Source organism: Dasypus novemcinctus, chromosome 3, assembly GCF_030445035.2.
Source record: "Dasypus novemcinctus isolate mDasNov1 chromosome 3, mDasNov1.1.hap2, whole genome shotgun sequence".
Classification (NCBI taxonomy): Eukaryota; Metazoa; Chordata; class Mammalia; order Cingulata; family Dasypodidae; genus Dasypus; species Dasypus novemcinctus.
The window spans coordinates 126,733,624-126,746,092 of NC_080675.1; the positions used below are offsets into that span (position 1 = coordinate 126,733,624).

The 12,469-nt window shown below is 36.8% G+C and overlaps 1 protein-coding gene across 1 annotated transcript in view; it reads right to left on the reverse strand.

Moving 5' to 3' along the window:
• WDR72 (WD repeat domain 72) overlaps positions 1-12,469 on the reverse strand; it is a 248,867-nt gene that overhangs the window by 192,943 nt on the left and 43,455 nt on the right. The window contains exons 10-14 of the mRNA XM_058294228.2: positions 12,150-12,295; positions 11,681-11,777; positions 6,507-6,648; positions 4,611-4,856; positions 2,117-2,337 (exon numbers count right to left, since the gene is read on the reverse strand). Of these exons, the coding sequence (XP_058150211.1) occupies positions 2,117-2,337; positions 4,611-4,856; positions 6,507-6,648; positions 11,681-11,777; positions 12,150-12,295 (852 nt within the window). The remainder of the gene's footprint in view (positions 1-2,116; positions 2,338-4,610; positions 4,857-6,506; positions 6,649-11,680; positions 11,778-12,149; positions 12,296-12,469) is intronic.

Consider the following 12,469-nt stretch of genomic DNA (forward strand, 5'->3'; position numbering starts at 1 on the left):
TCAGATGTATTTCCTAGCCACTTTGATTTGTGGAATGAAATCTATACAAAGCCTGGCATCACAGCCCAAAAGCCATTTATTCTAGCAGCTCTTACTATAGCATCTTATGCAGCTGCTCAAAAGGCCAGCATGGGGAAGCGGATTTGGCCCAGTGGATAGGGTGTCCGCCTACTATACGGAAGGTCCAAGGTTCAAACCCAGGGCTTCCTGACCCATGTGATGAGCTGGCCCATGTGCAGTGCTGATGCGCACAAGGACTGCTGTGCCACGTAGGGGTGTTCCCCACATAGGGAAGCCCCACGCGCAAGGGGTGCACCCCAGAAGGAGAGCCACCCAGAGCGAAAAAAAGTGCAGCCTGCCCAGGAATGGCACCGCACACACGGAGAGCTGACGCAGCAAGATGATGCAACAAAATGAGACAGAGATTCCACGTGCAGATTCCGGGTGCTGCTGACAAGAATACAAACGGACACAGATCACACAGCGAATGGACACAGAAAGCAGATAACTTGGGCAGGGGGGGTGGGAAACAAATACATTAAAATAAAAGGTCAGCATGAGCCTTCATTTACAGAAGAGACTGTCCTTTCAGGAGAGACAAGATGCAGAATGCAGGGGAGCCCACAGCTGCGGAGAAAGGGTAGGTGCCAGAGACTGGGATGGCATAGTCAGACCAAGGCTGAACAAAGGCAGGCTTGGCAGACCTGCGCTGTCTCGTGGTGAGTGAAGGTTTGGCTGTTGGCTCAGAGCACATGTGAGCATGGAAGCGGTGCCTTCCCTGGAGGATGCTGTGGGTAAGCAGACAGCCTGGCAGACCCCCTTGGCTGCGGCCTTGCCAGAGCCCCCGAGGGAAGCCAGCCTGGGATTCTTGACCCACAGTAGCTATGAGATAATAACGTTGTTGATAAACAATTGGAAGAAGTTGTTGATGTGGGAGGAGTGGGGTTTGGGGAGTAGGGTACATGGTCAGGTCTTAATAGAGATATTTCAACTTGGAAGGTGAATTTAAATTGACATTTCATAGAAAAATTGTACCTAAATTTTTCATTTTGCCCAGCACAAGACACTCATAACTTTGTTGATACTCATTATTTGTTAAATAAATGAATGAGCAAGTAAAAATTTACTTAAAAAAATTAAAAAAGGGAGTGGATTTGGCTCAAGCAATTGGGCTACCGTCTACCATATGGGAGGTCCTGGGCTTGGTTCCCGGGGCCAACTGGTGAAGGCAAGCTGGCCCATGCCACGCAGAGCTGGCCTAACCTGCAAGCTGATATGCAACAAGATAAAGCAACAGAAAATAGGCACAGAGGAAAGACAATGAGAGTCTCAGTAAACCAGGGAGCTGAGGTGGCTCAAGCAACTGAATGCCTCTCTCCCATGTCAGGGATCTCAGGATTGGTTCCTCGTGCTTCCTAAAGAGAAGACAAGAAGAGATGACAAGCAGACACAGAAGAATGTACAGTGAATGGACACAGAACAGACAGCAAGCGAAGTCAGCAGTGGGGGGAGGGGGGGAGGGTTAGGATAAATAAAAGAAAATTAATTAATTAAAAAAGAATGTGACAATGTATCCATATTAGAGAAAACTGCTGAAGGCTAAAGATAATTTCTAATCTATAGATTCCAGTATTGTATGAACTTTTTTATATCAAATATCTGTCACTTTCATAATAAAAAAAAGAGGGGAGCAGATGTGGCTCAAGCACTTGGGCGCCTGCCTTCCACATGGGAGGTCCCAGGTTCAGTTCCCAGTGCCTCCAAAAGAAGACAAGCAGACACAACGATCAGACACAGCAATCAGACAAAGAGCAGACAGATGAGGGAGCCATCTCAGGGAGATAATTCCATGAAAAATTCCATGAAAAATAACCAGGCGGGAAAGGAAAAATAGGTAAGTACTTTGTTTTAGAACCAAATTATTTGTGTAATATAAACTGTAATAATAAAATATTCAAAAGGAATAACTAAAAATCATCCAGTTGTATTATGGATGGGTACACATAATTTTCTTTTCTTTGAGAATATGGATCAATTTTTCTGTCTTCTAAACTTCTTGTAATATTACATAATTTTCAGATTTCTCTGTTATGTTTCACTCTTTGTCTTAACTTACTTTGAAGTGCTCTGGTAACATCAAAAGACTTGTTATTGGACCAGCTTCCAAAAAGAATTTATGCAAAATTTCTTCAGTAAAGATATCCCACAGGATGACACATGAGTCCTGGTCCCCAGAAACCATCCAACTTTGGTCTAATTTTGAAGAAAGACCATGTGGATATAGCAATGAAGTAACACTGTGGTAATGGCCTTTAAGAACTTTGTGAGGGAGGGAATCTGGAAAATTAATGGATCAAAGAATTATTTAAAATTAACTAAAAAGTTATTTTTGTGCAGAAAATTGTCCTGAGATTTTCTTTTATAATTTTTAATATAAGAAATCGACACACAATTAAAGCTATGTACTTGACTAAGAAAATTAAAGAACATCCTTTGGATCATCTCAAAAGCCAAGTTCCTTATCATAAACCAGACCATACTTTGATGAAGCACTAAAGCTGATTGATCAAAGGCTGCCTGTTAATTCTTTAATGACATCAGCAAGTGACCAATTCCTTGGTCATGAAATAGTAAACACTGTTGTAAAAGAGTGAAAAATTCAAACATTTTGCCTCCACAAAAATAAGCTCAGAATTACCGTTGTTCTTTAAATTATTAATAGTGTGACCAAAAGAAAAGTGAAGTTTCATAAAACTTTTTTGCTTTGAAAGAAGACAGAAATTACCTAGCTCTACCCCTTTGTTTTAAAGATAAGTATCTGAGGCTCAGAGAAGTGACTTGCATCCAAGTGTGAAAAGCACAGCCGAATGTTTAAGAGTATGGCTTTGCTATTAAACAAATCTGGCTTTGTTTTTCTGGTTCTATCTCTTACTGGTGTAATACCAAGAGCAAAGTTACTTTTTCTCTCTAAATCACAGGTACAAAGTCCAAATAATTGGAATAATAGTCCTTATTTCACACAAGACTGTTGTGTGGAATAAATAAGATACTGTCTAAATTTCCTTAGCACTAATATTCTGGTACGTGGCAGGCACATGGGCATTTTATACCAACCATGTACCCAAGTCTCTGACATCCAATTCATTACTCTTTTCACTAACCATACTGCTTTTCCCTTTATCATTAGCTAAGCCTAAAAAATATTGAAAAGAATCACAGCCCACAATCTATTCAAGTTGAAAATGAATCCCAAAGCATCATTATACTTTAGTTACTTCTGCTCTATCATGTACACCTTTACTTTGTATCCCTCAGGAAACCATGACGAATGGTAATTCAGAGGCTACGAAACAAATGCAGGTTTCTATTTCCTGGATATTAAGATAAGTCTACCTAGATAAAAAATGCTAAGGTCTAAGCTTTTTCTCTATGTTTTAACAGCAGCCATTTAGCTCTATACCAGTAAATTCTCTCTCTATGATTCATTGCCATTCACTCCCCTATTTCAATCAGTAAATCAGTAATATTTAATTGTAGCCAAAGTAAGTTCAGAACATAGTAGGCAAAGTAACAAAAAAAAATTTAATTGAGATTAGGTCTATACCCTTAAAGACTTAACAGTCCAAGAGGAAAACACAATTGAGAATGGAACACAATTTTTTTCTCAATCACCTCCTCTATTTCTTCCCTTATATAAGACAACCTACTGCATAATGATCTTTAATTTAATTAGGTATTAGCTCTGACGATGTACAAATATATGTAAAAACACACATATATATATTTGATTAACAAAAAAATAAAAATTGAAACTAAAAGATACCATTTTTCTCCTGATTGGCAGAGATTAAAACATCTCAAAGCACACAGAATTGGCAAGGTTTAGGGAAAAGGGCATTTCCATAGGCTATTAGTAGACATGCATATATACTGATGTCAGCCCTTTGGAGAACACTTTAGATATATTTTCAAAATTAAAAATGCACATAAATTTTGATCCAGTATTCTATACCTGGGAATTAATACTACAAATATACTCAGATACATATATAAATATTGTCAGTTTTGCATTGTTCACAATTGCCAAAGACTAGAAAAATCTAAATACCTATTAAAAGGAAGTATTTTTAAAATTAAATTTTGATTATTATTAATCATTTGAAATGAGCTCATAAAGAATAAGCTCCTAGATAGCATATCAAGATTTTTTTAAAGAAGTTTCAGTAAAGTTTGTAGAGTATGTTCCTATTTGTGTAACAAAATAAAAGGAACGTATACTTCTATGCTGATATGCTTGCATATGCACAAAAACTTCAAGAAGGGTATAAAGAAAGTTAGCCTTATTAGTAGTTGCCTTTGTGAAGGGGACTGGAAGATCAAGGAAGGAAACATACTTCACTATATAACCTTCTGCTTGACTTTAAAAAAAACTGTATGTATGTTTTACTTTAAAATCAAAATGTGGAAAAAATTTATCAGCAAATGCCAGCAAACTTTTTAAGCCTCTGTATAATGATCTTCATTTAATTAGGTAATAGCTGATTTACTACACTTTGATGAAGTTGAAGCTTAGATAAATTAAATAAATAGGGTCATAAAAATTCAACGACCTTTTAATAAAGAACCGCCGTCTAGGAGTCCTGCTTTGGCAGCATTCAAAGCCTGTGTAATGAAAATTCTCCCATCTTCACAGCCACAGATTAGTTTATCAAGACTTGGAACATACTCTGATGAAGTGACTATTGCAGTTCCTGCTCCACCTTTACACTCAGAGAGATGGTCAATAATACTTTGTGACATTGTAAGATGCTTATCAAAATTATCTTGAAGGGTCCAAGTGGTAGTTATTGGTATTTCTAAAGGGAAAACACACAAAAATGGAAAATTTCAGTTATTAATTACATCATAGATACAGTAAATATTATCAAGGCTCTCTTGCCATCCTAACAGTGGTCTGTAAGCAGGAGAACCCTCCTGCCATCCATTGTCTTCACTCAAAATTCCATTGTACTGGTCCTCCATCCTTCAGGCACCCCAGAGAACAGGTGTGTATTAGCACACTCATTTTAAACTTGGGCCAACAGAAACAAACTGAGAACAGGTGTGTATTAGCACACTCATTTTAGACTTAGGCCAACTGAAACAAAATGAGAAATTCTTGCAGTGATGTCAACTGGTGGACCAATCTCATTTGCCTTAGCATGTTTTGAGGGAAAACTGTGTGTCTTTTAGTTAGATAAGGTAAATAGAAGAAATTTATTCTTTAACGTCAAAGATCTGAGAATCTCAAAATCATATTGAGCCCCCAGGCAACCATCTGTAACCATCAAGAGTGATCATTTTACTTGGTTGACCACCTAGGCATTTGAACTAGGTCTTGGAAAGGAGAGAGGCTGGTCATCCAGGAATTAAGGAAGCAAGTTAAAGTCAACCTGCCTCTCTACGGGAAACGACCTCACTTGCAATAGAAAGCCACAGTGACTGTGAAAACTTGAACCACCAATCTTAGACTAGCACTAAGAGTTGTCACAGACTTCTAAAAATACATAAGATTGAGTAGAGCCTTAATTCTGCTTCTAGAGGGAAAACAGACATGAGAAACCCTACAGCATCATCAAACAACCTCAGTATTGGGCTGGCATTAACTTTTAAACCTAAAATTGAACTTGTAAGAAAATTTTCTACATGCCATACCAAGTTCTAAGTCAGTTTCTTGATCCATTTCTTAGTAATCCAGGTATATTATGAACCATTCTGAAAACATTTGGGTGAGAGAAACTAAAAGACATATCAGTAAACTTGTTAACTAATGGGAATGTGTACTTAGAAATTCAAGTAATGGGGAAAATTTCTGCTATTTCTGCTATTTCTGCTGTGCCCCGAGACAGTGAAGACTCACTGCCAACTCATTTATTCTGGAATAAAGGGAAAAGAGCCAGGAGCCAGCACTGGATTCCTCATTTTGGAGTACATATCCTCAGGAATTTGATCATTTGCCGCAATAATTTTACTTTGATTATTTCAGTTCTGTAACCCAAGAGAAATTAAAATAAGCAAATATAAAATCATCTGGACAATCAATAAGTGTTTTAGTGGCCAAGTTTATTTTTGTGCTGACAGTTCCAAGCAACTGTCATAAATTCCAATGGAGAAATTGATTGAAAAGAGGTACAGGGTACTCACCTGATCAACTCAAAAATATGAAGATTGTGTATCAGCCTATCCCATATTCATATTACCAGCATTCATTTCATTTCAATAAATGACTTGTTATGTTAAATTGATGTTAATCTGAATTATACTGGTTGTTTAAGATCTATAAGCATTATGTTTATATCCATTTTTATATTTCCATATATTAGACAACATTACACTTAAAATAATTTAATGCATAGTGGTACATGAGAAAATTTTTCCTGTTTATAGCATATTACTCAACTTAGAAGAACAGTGAATTAATTATAAACTAATTCTCAATAGAGATGTGATTGGAAATGGAAACTTACCTTTAGGAGAACCATCAAACTTGGATACAGGAACATCCGGGATGTGCCACAAAGTAATTCTTCCTGAGACTTCTCCAGAGAAAAGTACCTTATAGAAAGGCTCTTTCCTTTCATTCATGTAGCCCATAACAAAGGGAAGGCGCTGGTCAGAAACAAAGAGGTAAATCTTATGTAGGAAAATATCAAACTACAAAGTTTAGGCTACCAGCAAGTTTTTAAATTGAGGTATAAGACTTCATAGCTGAACTAAATCTTTTCAACTTATTTCCAAGTTGTTTCAAAATGTCCAAGTAAATTAAATGATATAATCCTTGACTCATACAAAAAAGGAGTCTTTATAAAACAAGAAGCAGGGAGCAGGTGTAGCTCAGTGGTTGAGCATCTGCTTCCCACATATGAGGTTCCTCCTAAAAAAAATAAAAATAAATAAATAAAATAAAATAAAAATGTGTTAAAAAACAAGAAGCAAAGTCATCAGCTATACTTCTAAGAGTTAATAAGAATATCTAACATTTATTAAACATGTTCTATGTATGTATTACACATACCACCAGGGGCTTTACATGTACTTGGTTAAATACACCTCACAATATTCCTCATTCCTCTAAAGTTGTCTTCATTTTACAGACAAGTAAACTGAGAGTGAAGAGGTTGATCTGTCCAAGGTGATATAGACACTAAGGGGTAGAACTGGGATCTAAGTCCATTAACTGGGATCTAAGTCCATAACTCTTTTTTACTTATTTTTTTAAAGATTTTTAAATTATCTTTTTTATTAAGATACATAGATCACAAAAAAATGTTACATTAAAAAATATAGGAGTTTCCCATATAGCCCCACTCCCCACCCCCCCACACCCCCACTCCTCCCATATCAACAACCTCTTTCATCAATGTGGCACATTCAAATTGCATTTGATGACATTTTGGAGCACTGCTACACAGCATGGATTATAGTTTACACTGTAGTTTATACTCTCTCTCAGTCCATTCAGTGAGTGATAAGCCACATTTTAATGGCAATACTCTTCTGCCCACCAAGGAAGCTTGGTTTCCTTAAAGTCCCTTGCACTTCCCATTGTCTATTAATTACCAACAATTAATATTGGTATGGTAATTTTGTGTTAATATGCTTACACTTTCTGTTGACCAATAGCACTTTTCAGGTTTAACATACTTGATTTCAAATTTCCCAAGTGATCACAAAGAAAAATGAGTCCATAATTTATAATTTTCTTGAGGCAGAGTGTGAATGTTGGTCACAAATGCCTTGAAAGAAGTGTTTTCAAATGTTTAGAATCTGCCAAGCACCTCAGTGCAGTGTTGTTGCTTGCACAAGCTCATATATAAAGATTATGCACAAGAGACCAAAATGATTAAGTGATTAGAAAAACAAAAACACCTTTTGATGTACAAATAAAAAGTACTCTGAAAAGAAAACTAACTGCTGTTGCCTGAATTAAAGAAGTCTAAAAAATGCTGGTTCCTAGTCTGAAAATACACGTTTTAAGGTCAAGATTTAGATATATTAATATAAAGATTCTATAATCCATCTCCAAAGAATATTAAGGGCCAAAATACTGCTGTATTTAATCCTTACAATGTTGTAAAATAAGTATTGTTATTATCCTTGTCATGGAAATGAGACAACTAAGACACCAAGAGGATAAGAAACAAGGCCAAGATCACTCAACTATTTAACCAAGATAGTCCCAAGAAATGAAACCACTCGAAAGAGAAAACAGTGCCAATAAAGTCAGTTATCTGAAAAAATACTTTTCTGTCTTCCTTTCTTTTTTTATATTCAGAAGGCACTCTGGGGTCTTACAGTTCTCAAGGCCATGATTTGGTAGGTGTTAGAAATGGCCTTGATAAAATTTGGTTAAATCAGCTTGTTAAAACTCCCAGCCTTTTAGGAACCACAGACTTTATTCATCCAACTCCCTCATTATTCTGATATGGAAATGAAGCCTCGGAGAGACTGTGGGTCGCCCAGGCTGGTGCCATGTCTTCCGTCCCAGCCTAGTGCTCTGCCCACAGAGCTGATGCCCCCCAGGACTGCTGTTGTCCCCCTCTGCCCTCTGCTATCACTGTGCACACAGCTGTTCCTCACTTGGTGATTACCCATTCCTTGAACTCTCTGTACACCTTTTTCCCAGTACAGCAGAAAACCCCCTATAATCCCTTACCCATATGAATTCTGATTTTTCACCACAGTACCCAGTGTCCATCACAGGGAGAACCCATCCCTTATGAGGCAATAAAATACAGTGATTAAGAGTAAGTCTCTTAAAGGGGCTAAATGCCTGGTTTCAAATCCTGGTTTTATCACAAACCAGCTCTATTAAAAGAAATAGTTACTTAATTTAGGCAATTGACTTAAACTCTCTACATTTCATTTTCCCTAACTGTAAAAGAGGGCTAATAAAGCACCTAATATATGGTATTGTTATGAAGATTAATGAGATGATAAATGTAAGGTGCTTAGAATGGTGCCTGGCATTTAGTAGGTGTGTAATAAATATTAACTATTCTTATCATCCTTTTCTCAGAGGAACTGAACATTTCAACCCAAGGATCTGTTACCAATCTCTGGGCATAAACTGCCAGGGTTCAGGTCCTAGGAATTAACCTCACTGAGCAGCAGTTTCAAAATGGGGTCATGGTGGGAACTAAAGTAAATGAGCTAAAAAGTACATTTGACAGCAACAGGGGCTCAGTACAAGTTAGCTATCAACATGCACCCAAATTCCTTATCTCGAAGCCTCAGGCTCTTTCTACCCCAGCTTCTCCCACCTCAGCACTGCAGTCTTCCTCCTCACTCCTTGACCCTAGTTTGTCCAGTTCCTCAGCTCAACAGCCAGTACGCCTGGCACAGGTCTCAGCACCCCCATCTTTGATTTGAAGCTAGAGAGACCCTCAAAAAGCTACTGAAGACAGGAGAAATCCTCCTTCCTGCTACTAGAGATCGATCAGCATATAGGTTCCGGGCATCACAAATTGTAACTAGGAATATGGTACTTTGAAACAATGAGAACTAATTTTATGGTATCTCTCAAAAAACTAAATCAGGTCACTACTACATGTTTTCAAAATACCCTTTCCTAAGCTCATTTTATCAATCTCACTTCTGCACCCACCACAAAGCTTTCTTTACCTTCTAACTGCAAGAGAGACTAGGAAATCTTATATTTTGTGGATAGTGGTGACATTTTGAATGAGGAGAGTAATGAATGACTTTAATTCCTTGGTTGGACAAAGGAATGGGACTAAGCATAGTAAGCCAAGTTTGTTTAGTTTCAGATTATTCTATTCATATTTTAATAACTTCCAGGCACTTCCCACTTTTGAGATACAGAAACAACTGTGGCTATCTAAAAAAGAATTATTGGTAAAAGATCTTGATGCTTGCAGCAGACTAGAAGCTCCTAAAGGATAGGACTTAGCATCATATTTTAGGGCAAATGGCATGTGATGGTTAGGTTCATGTATCAACTTGGCCATGAAATGGTGCCCAGTTGTTTGGTTAATCAAGCACTGCCCTGATCATTACTGTGAGGACATTTCTTGACCTTAAATCATCAGTAAGTTGAATTGCATCTATGGCTGACTGCATCCACAATCAACTGAGGAGACTGCCTTCAACAATGAGACAGAACAGTGATGATTTCATCAGTCAGAAGAGAAAATTTCCATCTCTACATCAGTCAGTCATCTTCTCCTGGGAAATTCAACAAAAACCTTTATCAGAGTTCCCAGCTTGCAGCCTGCCCTATGGAATTTGGACTTGTGGATTCCCACAGTCACATAAGACAATGTTATAAAATCTGATAATATTTACAGATTATCTCCTGTTGGTTCTGTTTCCCTATAGAGCCCTGACTAATAAACTGTACTTTGTATAAATACATTCTGGAGCTATAAAAGAGGAAAGGGCAGTCTTTTAAAATATAAAATAAAACTAAAAATACCTTTCTGGTGTGATCAAGAGCAAAACAAGGCTCCACTGCCATCCATATGCCATAATTCTAAAGTTTGCCTATGCCCTTGTGGCCCCAGGAGCTCTAAATTTTGGCCAACACCTTCTTAGTCAAGATTTTGTAGCAAAACCTCCTGGATAGGTTAAAGGGACAAAAACTGAATTATTAAGTTTTCTAACATCTATGCTGCCTAATTAAGCAAACCATCATTCTGTAAAAAGCAACATGCTTTCTTGGCTGATACATCAATAATTCAAAATCCTTTCATCTCCACAAAATACCATTCTGGATAATTAACTTACAATTAAGACCACTAGGTAAAAAACAAACAAACAAACAAACAAACAAACAAACAAACAAAAAACTACCTTTGGGTAACATTACTGAAATAAAAAAAAAACTGCTTATATTTTCACACTTCATAGAATGTCAAAAGGTATACTTCAGTCAAGTAACAATCTTGCAATTATATCCCCAAGCCTCTGCCAGGAATCTTAATTATATTTGTTTAAACAAATAAATTATTCAGAAGAACAGCTAAATACATGTAAAAATGATCTCAATGCAAAGTTAAAAAAAAAAAAACTAAACAGGATATAGACCATCTCATAAAGTTTCAAACTGGAGTAGATACATCAAAACATTAACAATGATCTGTCAAACTATCTATCAAAAGGGTCAGTGAAAAAAAAAAATTAGTGTGTAGTCTATATGTGTATGTTTATTTGTGAGTGCATGTGTGTATATATATAAAGATATATTAATATATAGAGAGTAAATGTGCCAAAATATTGACTGATGAATCTACGTGAAAGGGATATAAGTGATCACTGTACTATTTATGAATTGTTTCCAATTATCTGAAAATGTTCCAAACAAAATAAAAAATATTCATGGTGAAAGCATTATAGTGCTGGGGTCAAGTTTTTTTATTTCTCCTTTATCCTTTTCAACCTTTATAGTTTTCCATAAAAAACACAGATCATTTAGCTAGACCTAAAAATAAGAAATTTTTAAAGACAAAATTCTCTTTTCACTAGCCATTAGTAAGAAAATCAAGTTGATTTTCTCATTAACTACTTGAGGTGATGCTTCAATTTTTTTTTAAGTCTGACTATGTTACAAACAAAGCAACACTTATCTAAGAAACCAAGTAAAACAGCTTTGGGGCAGTCACTCTTTTTCCTGCATTACCTTGTTTTCTTGCACAGAAGTAGAGCACAGTAAATGAGGATAAACGGTCTCTTTAAGTACTCTTCCATCAGCAGGGTATATGCTTTTTGAAAGCCCACTGCATGGCAAAAATAAAAAGCAAAGTTTAGAACTTTGGGGTTCTTTATTCGTTTGTATTTTTTCTCTCTCTGAGCCCGGTAGAACCAAGTTTCTAACTCTAGTTAGAAATTGTTGGGTTAATAATTACAAGTGACTTTTTTAAAACCCAGCACCAGCTGTACAAGTTATACATGGTTAATCTCATTCCTTCATCCCCTGCTGTTTTACACAAAGGCTGAAGCCTACCAAGCCCAGGGTAAATCTTCTAGTGCCAAAGTTGTTTTGTTCTGGTTTTTGATCATAGGCCGCATGCAGGGATTTTTCCATAATAAACCTCCCAAAGTTCATTTTCTACCTGACTGTTTTGTATGCCGCTCCCATCTGAGCCCACCTGTTCAGCAGCTGATAGATATAACTGTGACCATCTTCTGTCCAGATGATGATTCTGTGAGCAGCAAGCACCTCTCCACCAGCAAAGAACTGCCCACTTGTACTAACTTCAGTTCGCAGGAGGGAAAAATCACAATAATCATAAACCTAAATACAAAGTTAATGAAGCACATTAATAAAAGTTTAAAATCCAATCTGCCAATGAGAGGAGAGATAAATTACGCTTGTAAAGACTATTCCGATGGCAATATTAATGCAACAGCATATTAAGTGTTAAGAAGTTATACTGTATTCGTGTATCAAAATGATATTTTACTAGCA